The following is a 20,005-nucleotide window of genomic DNA, read 5'->3' as shown; positions in this document are numbered from 1 at the left end:
CGGCTCATACAGCATTATACCGAGACCACCGAAAGATAGATCTGTTTTCGGTGGCCTTGATTATACACTGTTCAGAAAACTCGATTGCGCCAAAGAAACTCGACGCATTTTTTACTTATTTTTATTTTTATTTACAGAAAGATCTGTATTTTTTCAGAGTTCGTTGAGATGTACTACAACAGTTAAGGAAAACAAACTTATGGCAACAAATTTTAAACCTGATGACAATTAAGAGGTTGCCTTTTCAGACCATTACTCTAATTGGAAGTTAATCATGATTAGATGTACGATAATGATTTACACTGATGAATTACATTCTCAGCAGTGTAAATCATGATTATGATTAATTTCTGGTTGAAATAATGTCCATAATATTTTTCTTAACTGTCATAATATTTAGCTGTTTTGTTCGCCTTAACAAACTCTAAAAAAAACCCACAAATCTTGCTGTGAAACTTAAAGTATAAAATTAAAGTAAAAAATTCCTTCTACCTGAACAAGAAGAATAACTACAGTAGCAATAATACCATTTTACTACCAATAATACCAACACCACTTCAATGACCAACCGGTGTATTAACCAACCAGCCTTTAATGTATAAAAAGTATGTATACATGAGAAACAATCAGGATGCCACCAAATATATGACCCATATGATTCAAATTAACATTATCAATATCTCTGAAACTTGAAACAGATTCCACTTAGGGACAAAGTAAAAAAAAAAAAAAAAACTACCACGTTCAAAACTTCAAACAGAAGGAGTCTACTGTAATCAGCTCAACTTCCCTCCTAAGAAAAACAAAGCTTAGTTCCAGGCACTGCGAGACTTTGGAGTCCCGGAGAGGTTAAGGGAGTTTGAACTCCCTGTGGAGAGGCGTCTGTCCAGCCTCTGCAGGGTCCTGTGGAAGCCTACGTTGAGGGACACTTCGGGGAAGGCAGACTTCACGAGGGAGAAGGCTCTGCTGAAGGACATTTTGTACATCTGCAATTAAATGACATGGTTAATAACATCTGCAATTACAGGACGTGGTTAATAATATCTGCAACTATAGGACAAGGTTAATAACATCTACAATTACTATAAGACATGGTTAATGACATCTGCAATTATGGGACATGGTTAATGACTTTTGTAATCACAGGACATGGTTAATAATATCTGCATGTCCTAAATTAAAGATGTTATTAGCCATCTGCAATAGGACATGGTTCATTTCATTTGGAATTATAAGACATGGTAGACTAAAGCTGTGATTATAAGACAGCTGTCATCATAGGCCATGGCTAACTTCAACTGCAATTATAGGATATGCCTGATTGCATCCACAATGACTATAGGACATAGTTAAATACATCTATTATTATGTGACATGATTAGCATCACTTCAATGGCAGTTATTATCACCGGACTTACAACACTGAATCAGGAACTTTACAGTTATATGTCACGATTAACGTCTGCAATTATATGACATGTACAAAAGTGCTTTGCAGAGGACCTACCGTCATTAGGTACTGGATGATGACAGCAGGCGCCCTGCTTTTCCCATGAAAGCTGTGGATGAGAACATTCTTGCCCTGCTTGCGCGATCCCTCGATGAACCGGTTGATGTCATCTGCATACTGCGTGATGTCGATTTCCTCTGAGCTGGGGATGTTGATACACAGCCTAGAGAGAGCGAGGAAGAATCTGACAATGCCTTTGACATGTATGTCAGTTTCCAGCATCAGTAACATAGCTAGCGTTCTGACAGTTTAAGACCCAAGTCTAAATTAGTCACTAGGATTTAGACCCATTATTTCTCATCTCTCTATACTCAATTTCATCTTCCATACCTTGCTTCTAAGCTTTTACACCACACCTGTCATCTGGGAGACTGGCTCTGTTCTATGTCACTAAAGTCACGTCACTTAGAATATTAGTTAATGTAAAAGGCCTTTTCTCTACCTGGACAGACGACCTCTTCAACTCACCTTGGCCTCGGACGAGTACTGTTTCCAGATGTCAAAGAAATGTATACCTATCATTCAATGTTGCTACTAAACCACCAGTTCACTTCAGTTTATCCTTGAATGAGTTGCTTCCAGAGCCCAGTCAAAAGAACAGTTGAATAACTATCATTCTAGGGCACTTCCAGAACCCACTCTACTCACCTTATGCTCAAATGATCTGTTTCCAGAACCCAGGCACAAGAACAAATGGACAACTGTCATTCCAGGGACTTCCAGACACTCACTTCATTCTAAATTGAACCATTTTTAGGGGACAAGGACAAAGACAGAGGGACAACTGTCATTCCAGGGCACTTCCAGACACCCAATCCACTCATTTTATCCTCAAATGGCACATTTCCAGAAACAAGGCACTTCTAGAACCCCAGTCCACTCACCTAGTTCTCAAATGGGCTATTTCCAGAATCCAGGCTCAAGAACAAACGAATCACTATCATTCCAGGGGCTTTCAGACACCAACCTCGTTCTCAAATGAGCCATTTCCAGGAACCGGGCTCAAAAACAAATGAACAGCTATCATTCCAGGGACTTCCAGAAACATAGTTCTCAAATGAGCTATTTCCAGAACCCAGGCTCAAGAACAGATGTATAACTATTATTCCAGGGACTTCCAGACAGCTACCTAGTTCTCAAATGAGCTATTTCCAGAACCCAGGCTCAAGAACAAATGTATTGCTATTATTCTAGGGACTTCCAGACACCCACCTAGTTCTCATATGAGCTATTTCCAGAACCCAGGTTCAAGAACAAATGTATAACTATCATTCCAGGGGCTTCCAGATACCCACCTAATTCTCAAATGAGCTGTTTTCAGAACCCAGGCTCAAGAACAATTGTAAAGTTATTATTCCAGGGACTTCCAGACACCAAACTGGCTCTCACATGAGCTAGTTCCAGAACCCAGGCTCAAGAACAAATGAACAGTAATTATTCCAGGGACTTCCAGACACCCACCTGGTTCTCAAATGAGCCGTTTTCAGGGGACATGTGCAGGGACAGATGGACTTGCTGGCCGAAGGCACCTGAGCCGGCAACACGTTAGAGAGATCTACGACGCACTCGATGTTCAGTTTACAGAGCAAAGGTTCACAGTAGGCAGCTTTGATGTTCCCCAGGAAGAGGCCATCAATAACCTTGGGGTAAAACATAATGTATCAGGTTCATTGAATGCTAAAGTTTAAGGAACCAGTAATGGCCATGAAATAGCTATATTTACCTCTGAAAAATAGTTTGATAAAGCAATAATCTACATATATATAAATGGATGTATGTGTGTGTGTGTCTGTGTGTGTATGTGCCAGAATAACTCTGAAACGCATTGAGCAATTTCAACTAAAAGTGGCATACATATGACTTACTATCTGGAAAAGAATACTGTCGGGGTAAGACATCACTAGCACCAAAGGGGAGGTTGTGGGAAGGGAGTGACATGTGAAAATAACAGAAAACAACAGATATTAGTGTCTAATCCATAGTTTTCGAGGTCACTGACATGAATAGTGAAACTCCTGATTCAGTCCTGATAGGAAGGGGGGGTTGTGAGAAGGGGTGAGAAGGGGGTGACATGTAAAAAAATAACCAAAAACGACAGATATTAGTGTCTAATCCATAGGTCGCTGATATGAACAGTGACACTCCCGAAGCCCTTAAAGTCCAAGTTCAACCCGATGTGAAGAAGGGGTGAGAAGGGGTGAAAAATAAAATGTAAAAAATGACAGATATTAGTGTCTACTCCATAGTTTTTGAGGTCGCTGAGATGAACAGTGACACTCCCGATGCCCTTTAATTCCAATTTCAGCCCCGATAGGAATGGGGGTGAGAAGGGGTGATATATAAATTTCAAAAATGCTGGGCAATGTAACTGAAGCAACCATCTCAACAGGAAAGAGAGAGAGAGAGAGAGAGAGAGAGAGAGAGAGAGAGAGAGAGAGAGAGAGAGAGAGAGAGATAGGGAAAGGAAGTGAGAGAGTAGAGGGGGTGTTAGGGGAGAGAGAGAGAGAGAGAATTTATCAGTTGTCATTTAGAGTCTTCTCAGGCAGCGCTGGGTTGGTCAGCTAGTGTCCGTGTAAAGCATCAGTGCTCCAAGAAACTGAAATTGTACAAGAAACAATGTCCCTAAAACAGAAATAGCCCCACAAAAAGTCCCTAATACAAAAAAAATCCCCCAAAATGTCCCTAATACAGAAATAACCCCCAAGAAAATTCCCTTAGACAGAAATAAGCCACGAAAAGTTTCCCTAAGATGGAAATAACCCCTCAAATTTGCCCAAAACATAAATAACACCCCAAAATGTCCCTGAAACAGAAATAGCCCCCCAAGCAGATCCCTGAAACAGAAATAACCACCCAAAATGTCCCCAAAACAGAAATAACCCCCAAAATGACCCTGAAACAAAATAACCCCCGAAATATGTCCCTGCAATAGAAATAACACCCCCAAAATGTCACTAAAACACTAACGTAAAAACCAGCATCACCTCAAAATCAAAAATACCCCCCCAAAAAAAAGCAACGCCCCATTAACCAGGAAAGATCAACCAGCATCTCAAACAACCTACCTGGCATATATTCCCGTCCAGAAAGAGACAGCTTCTCTGCACATTCATGATCTGAGCGTCACTGAAGTGTCGAGGTTTGGGATGGGCTCCTGACGAATTCTTCCTCGCTTCGAAACTGTCTGCATGGCTGCCATCTTTCCACTCTCTTTCCTTCCTGTTCCGTGATAGGTATTTAGTGTGATGGATGAGTGTGGTAGATAAGGGTTAGTCTGTAGCCTAACTCCAATAAGCAGTAGTACACGTCTTCAAAAAAAAATAATTGAAATACTTTATTATCGACTATACATAGAAATAGGTGTAACACTGAACCGGTAGGGTTTTAGAGATAAACACGATTTTAAATATTCATTAATTCTATAAGCAAGATTTGCAGTAGTAAAAATACATTGAAAATAAAGAAGATATGAATGAAATGTATCACTATAAAATTATTACTAAATTCAAGTCATAAGGAAAACTTAAGCTTGAAAAATTAAATGTCATGTTCAAGATTATAGGAAAAGGTATAGAATAAAGGTTATACCTGTACGAGCCTGAAAGAAAATGGGAAGAGGTGAACTGACAAGTGCTACAAACATACCAGTAAAGACAAGGAGGAGGAGGAGGAGGAGGAGGAGGAGGAGGAGGAGGAATACATATGGAAATATCAAAGGGCATAATACCTGAGGGATTGTGGAACAGCAGAATTTTTGTCGCCATGTCTGGATTTCTGTCTGCCTGTGTCCCTCTCATTGTCCGTTAAAACACTTTTTGTGTGTCTTTCATAATCTCTTTCAAGTCTTCTGCTATCAACATCATCATCTTCATCTCCAGAGTCAACAGATTCAACATCGGTATGGCCCTCGTTAGCGAAAACATCACTCTCTTCATCAAGACATGAATCGGTATCAGTGTACTTCCCTACAGGGATTTGAGTCACAGCAGTAAGTTCTTGACTGGGTTGCTGGAACCAAGATGAATTTTGTGGAATCTGGGCAGGGCTGGCCTCATCCTGGAGTGTCTGGAATCGCCTTTGTATGTCTTGCTCGTTTTCTTCGAGCTTCGCGAGGTGGTCAGCCTTTTGGATAAACGTGGCAGAAGAAGAAGTGCCTTGTTTATATATTTCACCAAGAATACAAGAAGATAGATATGGCTCATCAGTAGTGTCTCAGTCATCATACATACACACACACGTACGTTGTGCTACTGAACCTACCTAACCTAACCTAGCCCTTTCTTGATTCATTCTTTCAACGATGATAAACGTTTTACACTAAGTATACATCTCTACATTTCTCATCCTAATCATTCTTTCTACACTTCATATACTATGTATACAGTTTGTTTAAACAGCTTTTATCTTCTTTCTTATATTCACATTCAATATCCAAAGGTCACCTCCATAAAGGGGAGTTGGTTCAACAATCTTTTCTTATATTCCCACCTCGTCATCTGCAGACTATTCAAGTCTCCACAATCTTTTGCACACACTCTGCTACCTTTCTGCGTCACCTATTCTGTAACTCGTCACTCACTTCCCACATCTTAGAACATCTGTTATATTCATTCCCAAACAGTACATGAAACAACAATTTCCATCATTACACCAAGACTAGAAATAAACTAAGATATTCTAATAAGAATTAGTAAATGGGGAACAATGGATACAAAAGACAACAAGACCCACAAAGGTCTTAGGTTAAGAAAAGGTTCAGAAGTGACCCCTCCATAAGATCCAAATTAGGGTAATAGAAAATACAGAAGGTAAGGGTGACTGGTGACTCACCAATGTATCTAGGTTGAGAATGACTTCTTGTGGGTTATCTGAGTGCTCTTGGTGGGAAGATTCGTGGAGATGGAAGAACGTTTTCGGACTCACTGGTGACAAGGAACCATAAGGTGATGAAGTGGTGGACTGGGATGGTACCTGGGATGTGGGAAATTTGTATCTAAGTATATTTTCTGTTTCTACTACATGTGGTGATGATAATACTGAATTATTTTCCCAGTAACGGGAAAATGAATACAAAATTATGTATATACTCTTGTAGTTACAAAAAAAGACTGACTAATAATATACAATTCACCCTTAACACATACGATGGGTGAAAATCACCCGGATAAACAACAGTCTCAGAATCTTCAGTACTGGAAAGCACCAAATGCTCACGAACCTTTAAGAAAGAGACTCCTTTGGCAGACGGGGTGATTTCCAAGTCCTGCATCTTCCTAGAGTCCCTTTTCGACATGTGGTGCTCGAAGGGGGGATCTGCCGGAGGCGAGGCTGACTGACAGTCTGGAGTGCCCCTGGAAGCTGCTGAAGGATACCTTGATTCTCCTCGATCTTGGTTTGGGCCTAACGAAGCCCTGCGATCTCCTTGGTAGCTGTAAATGAAGAACTTTTGCAAGGACTTGACCTACTGCGTAAATTTCAATAAACCTACACAACAGATTTACTGTGGGTTTTATATTTCATTTCACTACCTAATAATAATAATAATAATAATAATAATAATAATAATAATAATAATAATAATAATAATAATAATAATAATAATAATAATAATAATAGTAGCTTTCGATAGCTCAGACTATTCACCTGAAATTAGTCGACCATTGCAGAGGGAAGGCTGCGCCAGCTGAAAGGGGCGAAGATCTATATAGTGCAAGGGTCGCCACATCAGATGGCTTTCTGGCGCTCTGAAAACAGTGCCAGAAAATCTCTTGGTCATTTATGAACTCAGCTGAAGTCCTCCGGAAAGTCTGTGTTCATAACCTGGGTCAGATTCTTTTTTTATAAGAAACTTATAACTTTCCTCTTGTGCCACAATTTTTTTTTTTTTTTTTTTTTGAGAATTTCATTATACAATCTTTTCAGAAGAAACACTGATCTGAAGAAAACTAAAATTCATAAAAGTTTTCCATATTTCAGAATTTATATTTAAAATTGTTGCTTGTAACCTGCTGAATGCTTTGGAGATATGATATCAAGAGTTATATTGATGGACTGCATTCAGTTAGATTAATTTAAATGCAGTGGATTCTTTTTCCATTTTACAAGTAACTTATGTAGTAAAAACAAAGCAGTTATGAAGAATTAACAATTCTAAATCTCAGTCACTTCTTCTTTGCTTCAGTCTAGCAACATTCAAAGTTCTGCTCAAAATGTCGAAGAAACATTTCTGAAATTTGCTGTTATAAGTTACAAGGACAAAAAAAAACCAAGACTCTTAACTTACAATGATGCTGCTCTTCCGAGTTCTCGATGTTAGATTAGGACAGGAATATGAGGACCCATTCCTGTGCAGAGGATCCCCAGTCACATTCCCCACTTCAAGAAGAGGAGTGCACTTGTCCCAGCGTGTTCCCACCTGGACATACATCTGTGAAGGAAACCAGTGACTTTGGTGAGAGCCGCTTCAAAGGCAACAATACTAATATTAATAATCCTACAACTAAGTATGAGGCCTTTTCAAAGGCAAATCCCCACTACTACTAACACTACTAAAACAACTGAGTTTGGAGCCCTCCCAAAGGCAAAATCCCCCTGCCAAACTACTACTACTACTGACTGAAGCCTTTGAGAGACTGGTGCGAGAGTGAATGGATCCTTGTGAGTGGCGAAAAAGCTTTTGTGAATGATTGATTGAGTGATTACTATCCACTCACCTGAATCTGAGAAGGCGTGAGTGAACGCTCAGAGTCTGTGCTGGTCCTTCTAATTTGGGAAGCCTTCATGGGTATTATTTTATTGCCCCTGATGCCTTCCATCTTGTGGGGGGTTGGGGGTGGGTGTGATTGAGAGGGGACGACTCTGTGAATAAAAATGACAAAAGAAAAATGTTATTCATTTTATGGGAAGAACGAGAAACTGTCAAGTAAGAAGCTTGGAAGGTTTCAGTATAAGTTTTTAAATAAAAGATGAGATATATGATACTTGTTTATATATATATATATATATATATATATATATATATATATATATATATATATATATATATATATATAATATATATATATATATATATATATATATATATATATATATATATATATATATATATATATATATATATATTATGTATATATATACACATATATATATATATATATATATATATATATATTTATATATATATATATATATTATATATATATATATATATATATATATATATATATATATATATATATATATATATATATATATATATATATATATATATATATATATATATATATATATACATACACACAAGAATATTTCTACAACTTTCAGTCAGTCCTAGTGAAAAATTATTCAACTTTAATACATTGAAATATTTGACCCCACCTTAACAGTAAGCGTGTAAACGAATGAGAGATATGACAGTAACTACGAAAACACTAAGCAGAATCGACAATCTCTTCACACAGAGAAATATACCGCAGTCAAAACCACCGTTATCATTCTCCCTCTTAGGCTAAAAAGTTCTCTATTTTTCTGAACATTTCGAAGTCACTCTCGAATAATAACGAATCCCTAGTTATAACTTATATATCATTACACTTATGACACTTGCAACACTCGATTTGGGGGCTCAGCGGTCCTCAGTTGGTTCCAGAGAGCGACTGTTGCCTAAATTTATCTCAGGGCGTTTTCAGGTTAATCACAAAAGGCATCTTTCCCAGCTGTCGTCTTGGTAACCAGCTGAGGCCATCCACGAAAACACAGGCATTGCGGAAATGGATGCCCTACGCACATACGTCTCTCTCTCTCTCTCTCTCTCTCTCTCTCTCTCTCTCTCTCTCTCTCTCTCTCTCTCTCTCTCAGTACCGACGAACGCAAACATACGCGCATGCACTTGCGTGTACTTTTGTGTTGCGTAGGCATACCTACATATTATACATACAGTTCTATCTACATATTCACATACGTAAACTTGATAAGGTTTAATAGGTCTCTCTCTCTCTCTCTCTCTCTCTCTCTCTCTCTCTCTCTCTCTCTCTCTCTCTCTCTCGTTATTAAGTACTGCAATACGTAGAACATGTTTATGTGTTATGTACCAACATACTATACACACATTCCTGTCTATAAATACACTTACGTTACAAATAACCTAATCTACAAGAAAATAAATAGAGTCGTCATGCATAAAACGCAAACAATTCCAAAATAGAAACAGTGCAGGGTAAACAAACAAACAAAAGCAAACTAGGTTAATTGCGACGCTAAAATAAGACTAAGGAAATGAAGACTGACTCATCACGCCATTTGTCTATTAAGCGTCTGGAAATAGACCTTAGTCCATCGCCGTCTTTGTTTTTCATTTATTTATTAATTTTTTTGCTTTTATTTATTTATTTTTTAATCCTAAAATGATAAATTGTGATAAAGTGTAAATAGTATTTTAATAGTATAGGCCTAGGATGGACCTATGGATTATGGGAATAACGAACCAATATGATTTCAAGTCAATGATTTATCATTTTTCAAAAATTTTGAAGATCAAACTTACGTTTTTATGTTGGCTTATTGAGTCCGGAGGTCCACATCAGCCTCTAATCCCACCTTGGAACTACTGTAGATCTTGGCGCCATTTGTATTTGGCCATGTGTGAGGGACCAAGTATATAAAATGCTTCTTCCATTTGCATTGTCCGCTTTTTAAATTCTTGCCCAGTTCTTCCATTGTCTAACAACAGATTTGTCTAAATTTTGGTCTAAAGGAATATTTAGACTTTTTGGTTAATAATAGCCTAAGTCTAACCACGTCGTCGTGTTTTCTGTCTTTATGGATCAATTAGGTAAAATTCCTTCGGCTAAATAAGTATTGTGAATTAAATCAATAATAAACACAATAAACTTCCGTATTGTCTATGGAGTTTAAAGAAACATAAATAGATAAATAAAATCAAAATGCGTAAAGTTAAGCTGGTTTTTCCCCGTAAAATATCTATAGTTGAAAATTGCCGTAAATAAGTTGAGCACTTTACTATACTTTACACTTGACTTTTTGAACGTAGAACCTTTCACCCACTTTACAATACGCATAAAGTGACCGAAGGACTAGAAAAACCTACACAATAAAAATTCATGAATGAGATGTGGCGTTTGGAAGTTCATTTTACCGCCAATAGATGGCAGAAAGGTACAGCGTTCGACGTTAAATGGATAACTACGGTAGTTAAAAGACGTTTACAGAATTTGCCATTTTTTGTGTGATTTACACAACATTTTTACATTTTACCGATTACGTGTGTGTATTTTTTGGGCTATATATCCTATATAAAACAATGTATAATACTTCGTGGAAAGCAACTTCAGTTATGTAGGGCATGAAATATGTGTTTTAGACTTTTTGATCTAGTCTCAAATATTAGATTTCCCTGTTTATCGTTCAACAACGGCAAACAAAAAGGCCAAATGTCTTTCGAATCTCAGAGGTTACATGTATATTCATACTTAGGAGAGAGAGAGAGAGAGAGAGAGAGAGAGAGAGAGAGAGAGAGAGAGAGAGAGAGAGAGAGAGAGAGAGAGAGAGAGAGAGAGAGGTGTCCAGGCCAATAAGAATGAAGTACAATGATCTAAAGGTGGAACTGTGAGAAAACCCAGCGGTTGTATTAAGAAATAGCAGTTAGAGATGCTGGACAGCAAGACTTTGAAAAAACGGAAGGGAATGGAGGTTCAAGTAAAAAGCTAAAAAGTGGATGCAGTAGGAATCAAAGGAACGCTGCATAGACTCTATTTTAGTAATGCTTACAGGGCACCACGTGAGGTGTGCTAATGGTACCAACCCCTGCCAGACCCAGCCAGATCTTTCCTGTGATTTGTCTTCCACAAATCTCCACGCATCCCCAGCCCAAATGTTCGTAGTTCTCATCCAAATAGGTCTAGATCTCTCAACTCTTCTGGTGTCCACAGGAACCCAGCTGACACTATCATGTAGGCCTACTATTTTCCCAGGGAGGTGTGAAGATCATGGCTAAGCCACCTACATCTCCCTTTCAACATTATCTCATCTCCATATGGTGTCATGTGTTACTCTATCCTTCCATCTGACTCCTAATATCCCTCTTGAAAGCATGATACTGAAATCGACAAGATCTCTTAGATATGATTTCATTTTCATTATATATTAAGTATCTGTATAATGGTACAGATGTACAGGTTGTACGTTCATTGTATTTGATTTCAATTTTTTTTTTATATATATATATTTTAGCCTGCCCATAGTTTGATTTGCCTTTTTGAATCTTCCATTAAAGAGAACCTGTAGTGGATATCACTCCTCCTAGATTTTTAACAGGTTCAACCTCATTAGTCTTTATGCATTTGTTACTTCCTCCCTTTGTGTCGACTCTTTCGTCATTACCTCGTTTTTCTTGAGACTCATTTTGAGCCTCACCTCTCAAGATGTATGCTGTGATGCATCCTCTTTTGCAAGTTCTTTAAATCTTGTGGTGTTTTGAGGATTAAGACACCATCACTTTCATTAGCTAAGTCTGTTGACTTTCTGTAGTTGCTCAATACAGCTTAACTGCTGACTGTGTGATGGATGGTAGGGTGAACTCTCCCTTACAACAAAATATGACAAATTTTTCAAGTAATTTGTATTTTTCCTAACTATACAAACCTGAGGTCTTTACATGAGGAATCTGCTTCGGCGCAGCTTGACATGGCCGTTTAACTTTTACACAAGGTGGCTGGGTAGTCCCACCTACCCAGCCGGAGGGGCACGTGTAGTCACACTCGACACTTTGGCCATGGCGGACATCGTGACAGTCGATGTAGTGGCTGTCACACCACAATAACCCCTCAAGTGATTGAGCAAACTCTGCACTGAGGGCAAGCCTGAGAGACCAAGAGAGCCAAGTCTCTGGAGATCCTTGGTCTCCTCCACAGCTGAAAGGGAAGTTGGGCTAAGGTTGGCAGTCTCATCTCACCCTGCGGGGGATTCCTCCCACCTTGAGCGAGCAGAGGTTGTCCTGATCACCAGCTCCCCAACGCCGACTCCTGCCTGACGAAGCACGCAAAGACTCCTGTAGGAGTGACGGCAAAGCGTGGAAGTTCTGCAGGAGGAAGGAAGGAACTAGAAGGATTAGCAAACAATGGTGTGGTCGGGTGTTTTACCACCGGACGGCACCTTGGGAGCCTTCTTCTTGTACTTTCTCCTCTTGTGGCGGTATTCACACCCACAAACAACACAACACGCAACACTCACCCTGATCTTCGGTTGCTGGAGATGGATAAGGTCCACGGTCGCCAATCACAGCACACACCCACGAAACAAAAACTTAAACCGACCCTCCACCAACAACGAACCAACAAAAAGAAGAGACACATGAACCATTAATGTGGTCCCAAAAACAGACGAACTCCCGTTCACTTTCAAGGTTGGACCTCAACTGCCCAAAACCTCCCAAAAACGAAAAACTCCCGACAGACCGACAGACAGAGAGACAGCCGTAAAACCAACTCCAACAACCGAACCACTCACAATGACAATTACACTCTCTCTCTCTCTCTCTCTCTCTCTCACAAAACGTTGGGAAATGCTAAATAAAAACAAATTTCTTCATCCCTCTATATTTCTCCCCCCTTTTAGCATTTCCCAACCAACACCTTTCACACCCCTTTCAAATCGCCTTACGCAACACCCACGGATGCTCACTAGCAGGTCCTCTAGATCGCGTCATGCGGCACGCAATCATTCTCTCAGACTCGCTCTCTTCCAGCAACATTCAGATTTACATTTTCTCCTCCATTCTCTCAGATTCACGCTATCTTCTTCACTATTACCACTCTCAATTTCATCCACAATCTCATCTATACCCTCTAACTCGTTCCCAAATACCTCCCAATTCTTCAACTAACCCATCCCATCTGCTCATTGACCTTTCCAATTCTTGCAACGATTCATTCATGCTTTCAATCACTCGTCTATCACTGCTACGCTCTCTTACTCTTACACTTTCGCTCACCTCCAACCGTTCACTAACCCTACACGTTCAGTCAACTCAGTTATATCAAACCCGCATATGCTATACGTTCTATCCATACCATCCCATTCATCCGTATTACACGCTTTATCACTCATTTCCACTTTGGCACTCACACCCCTATCACACAACTTACGATCATTCCGTTCACTTACGTTCTTCCCTTTCTTACGTTTTCTGCCATACTCTATCAAAACAAATTGCTTCATGCACTCGTCAGTCTTTCCAGCAAAGCCCCCTCATGCAACAACCCTCACGTACATGCATCACACGCACCGCTTGCATCCTGGAGGATCCACCCATTTGAACCCCTTCACACTCAGTTTCCCGAATTCGCTGTCACAGTCACCCTCTTTCGTCTACATACACTTGATACATGCCCTTCCATTCCACATTCTGACACACTTCGCTCTCGGTTCTGAACACATTCTCGCATAATGCCCATTCTTACCACAGTTGCCACATATTACATTCACTCGGGTACCCCTTACAACCATTAGCAATATGACCCACCTGTCCGCACCTGTAGCATTTAACCCCCTATCTTTCGTACACTCCTTACCAAATGTCCCGGTTGCCCACACCCGAAACACGCTCCTAAAGCCCACCTACACTCATTCTTTGTATGTCCTTCCTTTCCACATCTAAAACACTTCGCCGACTTCCACTCATCGACCTTCCACTTTGTACACTACTATCCCTAACCCGTCCAACCCGTTGTTCCCTTTACAAACCCACCATTCATCCTCACTGGCACCTCCACATTACTTGCTCTTACACTCCTATCTATTACACTATCGGCCATTCTCATTGGGCCCTCAACACTGCATCCCTAAAGCCCTGAACTCTGGTACTCTCTCATCTACCCCAGCCCTTACACTTACACTTCTGCTCTCTTTATAACCCTGTCAAGCTCATAATCTTCTACAATTTCCAAAATTTCTCCCCAAGTCAACCTTTCATTCGTCCATCTTTTCTTCTCCTTCCGCTTCAAGTTCACAAAATTCTCTAACTCCATCTGGCACTGTCCCTAACAACTTCCGTACTAACTCCTTACATTCATCTATCCCATCATCCCCAAACTTCTTCCTTGCCAACGTCTCCAGCCGACAAGCATACAGTGACAAGGTTTCCCCAGCTTTCATTCTGCCTCATCAAATTCATTCTTCCTCTTATACTTAACACTCGCTTTCATACGCCTCAACTTGCTCAACTAATCTAGCTTTCACCTTGTCATACTCAACATCTCCCACACTCATAATAACCCTATACATGTCAAGTAAAAACCCAGTCAAATACTCTCCTAATTCTCGTGCCCATACTCTCTTACTTTCCCCATACTTATCCTGACAAAACCTTTCATACTCCCTAAAGAAATCATGCACATCCCTACTTCCATACTCATTATACTTTTCACACCGGGGTACCTCCTCACATACATAGCCTTTCTCACTTCTTTCTCACTTTCACTCACTTTCGCTACTTTCTGCTCTGTCCTTTCATACCCTCTTCCGAATACAAAGAGTCCACTTCTGCACTTACATTCATCTTACTCATTACACTCTTCTTCCCCTCTTTTTATCCACTTTTATCCACTCACCTCCATCCACCTCACTATCACTACTGCCTTCACCCTCTCCCTTCTTTCCTGCCTTTCCCACTTCCTTTCCTTCTACCAGTTTCCTTTCCCTTTCCTTCTTCTTCCCTTTTTCTTCCCCTGACTTATCCTTTACTTTCCTCTGTTCCTTCCCCTTGCTTTTCATTCCCCTTTTCCTTACCCCTGCCTCTCATTCCTCGTTTCTTGCTTCCTATTCCCATATCACTTTCATCACTCACGCTTCCATTCACTTCTTCCTCCTTTTCTTTCTCTTGCCCCTTCACACGTTCCAGAGAACCTGCCTCCAACAGCCCCTTCTCCAAAAACACCCTTGAACATACCTTTTCACCATTTCTTCCACACCTTTCATCATTCCCTCCAACTTTTTATCCATCCTCTCTTCTGACTCTTTCATCTCCCCTTTCATTTCTTCTTTTGCACTTCTTAGTATTCCCTCCACCTCCTCCAACTGACTCCTCAATCTCTCATTCTCACCCTCAACCACGTATTCTCCTCTCTCAACCTTACCAGTTCCTCTTCCATCCTTCTCTTCAGTCACACTACCAGCCACCAACCTCACCTGCAGCTGCAATACCAGCTGCCCCACGTTGGGCGCCAAATATTATGTGGCGGTATTCACACCCACAAACAACACAACACGCAACACTCACCCCTGATCTTCGGTTGCTGGAGATGGATAAGGTCCACGGTCGCCAATCACAGCACACACCCACGAAACAAAAACTTAAACCGACCCTCCACCAACAATGAACCAACAAAAAAAGAAGAGACACATGAACCATTAATGTGGTCCCAAAAAAAAACAGACGAACTCCCGTTCACTTTCAAGGTTGGACCTCAACTGCCCAAAACCTCCCCAAAAAACGAAAAACTCCCGACAGACCGACAGACAGAGAGACAGCCGTAAAACCAACTCCAACAACCGAACCACTCACAATGACAATTACACACTCTCTCTCTCTCTCTCTCACACAAAACGTTGGGAAATGCTAAATAAAAACAAATTTCTTCATCCCTCTATACTCTGCGAGTACTTCACCCATTGCGCTGGTGACCAGTCACGACACTCGTCACAAGTAGAATCAGGATTGCAATCATGCCACCCTGCAACTGGTGCATAGGACATGATGGTCCACATCAGGTAATGAGAACAGGTCTTAGAGGTGGTACTGGGGCATTTGCGCTGAGTACCGGCCTTACGCTCCTTTGGCTTAACTGAATTGTGGGTTTGCGTACTAATATCACACAAACACACAAGCAAAGCACAAGATAATATAAACCAAACAGAAAAGGTAACGATTCCACTGGGAAAGTAGACCACAACCAAGTAAAACAGCAGACAGGGCGGAGGGAAACACAGGAGCTCCACATAGCATGACGGCCAAGAGCAAAGTGAATGCTTACCAGCTGGGTGGGTGGGACTCCCACCCTGCACCAAATAGTTAACTACCTAACCACCTTGTTTAAAGATTAAACAGCCGTGTCCAGCTGCGCTGAAGCATATCCTCATGGTTTGTATTTTGTGAAGGAACAATTATTCAATTATTTTTTCCAATGGCCTTTTCATCAAAACAAAATTTATACAAATTATTTTTTCCTGTGAACTTTCCATTAAAACAATACACAAATTATTTTCCTTTCCAGAGAACTTTTCATCAAAACAAAATTTATACAAATTATTTTTTTTAGTAAACTTTTCATTAAAACAAAATATATAAAAATTATTTTTCTTCAAAGTGAACTTTTCATCAAAACAAAATTTATACAAATTATTTTCTTTAGTAAACTTTTCATTAAAAAAATATATAAAAATTATTTTTCTTTCAAGCAAACTTTTCATTAAAACAAAATTTATACAAATTATTTTTCCTTCCCGTGAACTTTCATTAAAAAAAATTTATAAAAATGATTTTCCTTCTTTCTTTCTTTAAACTTCAGCTGAAAGCCTTTATGGACAGTCAATAGTCTATAAACCCAAGAAGGCTCCAAAAGGAAAGCAGTCTGCATAAAGAGACTAGTTATAAGAAGAGGTGATAAATAAATATGAGGGAATAGAAAATAAAAACCAATACACTGAAACTCAGGAGACGTCAGTGGCAGAGAGCAGGAGTGAATTGATCCTCGCTTAAACATTTGGAGATCAGAAGATTAAAAAACTTCATCATGCAAACTATTCCACATCTTAGTTTTGCCACTCCTGGCAAAATGATTAGTATTAAACTTGATGCTAGAAAATGACAAACTTTTTGCAGCAGCAGTCTTCATTCTTGATGGATATTCCATCCAACAACATCCATAAATATTATTCAGCAGCGTGCTGTCTCCTTACTTTATACCGGGCTCTAACCAATGCAAATTTAACCCATGACCTCATTCCGTAGAAAGCATCAGTCCTACTTCTCATTTTCCTTATTAGAGTAATGGTGATGATTTGAAGAAAAACACATCTATGTAGCATATATATCTATAATTGCTGTCTCACTGTCACAAGTAGTTGAAAGTTGATCATAAAACTGACAATGTTTCTTTTCCGATCTGCGTTTGGAATAACATTACATCATAAAGTAATTAGAACACAGAATTATGGCATCACTTTACATATTCATAGACTGTTTATGAGAGTTTCTCACCCACATAAAAACTGTGACAAAGACAAACACATTTTGAACACTGAAACATAATTAAGAAAAGGAGTTTCATGAATGAATAGGAACAAAAAAACCAGCTAACCAACCTTACACTAATTATAAACAGCAATGATTAAATTTCTGTTCCGAAAATATAATATGCTGTAATCTCTGAATGTTATAAATTTAAAAAAACAATTAAAATCATGCATGTAAATAAAAATATGAACAAAAGGTTAACCAATTCTACATACAAGAGTAAAAATTTCACACTAAAATCAGGAGGTACTTGTCTGACTAAACAATTTAGGACTAGCAATTAGTTTCACAAAAGTTTCAATACAAATCTTACTTGCAATGACCTATGGACATGATGTATAAAATGGAATTTAGCAGTTCACCTGCACAGAATATTAAACCCTAAATTTAATTACACCTCATTTGATTGGGTTTACGACAACACTTCGTGTGACACTTGTAGCAATTTTCATGGATTTTGAACAAGAAGTTTGCCTTCAAAAAGGAGGATAACTGTAATTTCCAAATTGTTTGTATAAATTACAACCAAGATTTTGGCATGACACTGCTACAAGGTAAATAAATATCTTATGTATATACATATGAGACAAAACCTTTATCTTGATTTACTGGTCATTCTTATTTTACTAGAAGTTGGTGTAATTCATACATTTGTTCTGCATTCAGACCTCATTTATTTTTTGTATAATCACTCCATACTGTGTACAGAAATCGAGCATATGCTATACTGAAGTTTATTTATTACCATCGTATTCTCGTACTTTTCTTTGATAATATTCACAGGATCCGTGCCTTGTTTACCAACTCACCAATGAAATACTGTATGGAAATTTTTAGTTCTTCGATACAAAACAGCTCCATATCACATGCATTTATTAAACTTATGGCTTGGCACAGACACAATAATCTCTTCAACTGCGACCGATAGTTAAAGCTGCAAACCACAGTCCCAACGAGGCACAGTATATTACTGGCAGTCCAAGAAGTATTGATATTTGAAGCTTATTTCCACAGCTGACAGAAAGGTATTAGAAAAATGTTTGACACTGAATCCTGACAGACTAGGACAAACTGAGTCATAAATTAAAAAATATCCTATGAAATTCACTTGCTAATAACGCTAAACCAAGTTATAAACAGCTGTCAGCAAAGAAATCTTGTTAAAACTTGCATGGAGAATGTAAATGCAAGGAGAAACATAATGGTAGCAGTAATGGTAAGCACAATTTCTAAAATCATTCTCCTTTGTACCCAAAAAAAGTTCCGCTACAAAAGCATTATTAATAAGCCACGTTCCTACTTGAATACCTGATGGCGTAAAGACAGTTTCAGTTTTGACTGAAAAAATTCAAGTTGATCCTTGAAAAAATATATAAATAATGTATGAAATTGTTAAAATGTCCACATTACATGCAAGTATGAGGTTGATATACGAAAAATTATATAAATATGCCATCATGTTAACAACAAAATCTTTTGAACAAGTACTGTACTAGTATTTAAAACTGACAGAGTAACTTTTAAATAAACATTAGCTTTCAGAGAAAGCCGACTACTACACCTACTCAAGACTAGATAATTATAAAAGCACGCCACCCCTACAACAGCGGGGAGTGAAAACTGATAACGTAATTCCTATGGCATAACTTTCAAGATGGAATTTTGGGAGGGGCGATGTTGAACCACCTAAACAATGCATCTTAGGTGTAAAAGTACAATTAACAAACTGCTATTCCCGTAAAGAACGTTCAAATTAAATATTATCTGATAACAATAATGAGAAGATTCACACTAACCGACAGAGTGGTCTGGTTAAGCCAAATAAACCAAATTCAAAGTTCACTTCCCCACAGTTGCCTGACAGTCTCCAATATGCATACAAATTACATTATCAGAAGCTTACTATAGCTGAGAAATCATTTAGCATGATTTTCTCACTACCTACCTCTCACTTATCTAAACCAAAAATGACCTTACTTACTGATACCTGAAAAATTTTTCCTTTCATGCTATTCTGAAGCTACAAAATAAATTATGCAAGAAGCCTGGTAATAAAAAAAATGAAAACCTAAATGTTGATTCAATTGACTTAGCTCTTTACCACCTGGCTGTGCTATATACCAGCCCTGTAAACCAACTAACAATTCCATTTAATATTACCAACTAGGTTAACTTAGCCTTCTTCT

At 38.9% G+C, this 20,005-nt stretch overlaps 1 protein-coding gene across 1 annotated transcript; it reads right to left on the bottom strand.

Moving 5' to 3' along the window:
- Positions 1-78: 78 nt before the first annotated feature.
- On the bottom strand, positions 79-10,546 carry LOC136855878 (uncharacterized). Its single transcript, XM_067133287.1, has 11 exons — positions 10,053-10,546; positions 8,224-8,368; positions 7,794-7,937; positions 7,154-7,254; positions 6,729-6,939; positions 6,341-6,481; positions 5,238-5,632; positions 4,576-4,729; positions 2,972-3,150; positions 1,508-1,673; positions 79-986 (listed from the first exon to the last, which is right to left on the bottom strand). Exons 2-11 carry the CDS (start codon positions 8,323-8,325, stop codon positions 810-812), a joined length of 1,770 nt encoding a protein of 589 aa, XP_066989388.1. The 5' UTR covers positions 8,326-8,368; positions 10,053-10,546; the 3' UTR covers positions 79-809.
- Positions 10,547-20,005: the final 9,459 nt, after the last annotated feature.

This window comes from Macrobrachium rosenbergii, chromosome 33 (genome assembly GCF_040412425.1).
Source record: "Macrobrachium rosenbergii isolate ZJJX-2024 chromosome 33, ASM4041242v1, whole genome shotgun sequence".
Lineage (NCBI taxonomy): Eukaryota > Metazoa > Arthropoda > Malacostraca > Decapoda > Palaemonidae > Macrobrachium > Macrobrachium rosenbergii.
Note: the sequence above shows the minus strand (reverse complement) of the source record. Positions and strands in the feature narration are given on the sequence as shown.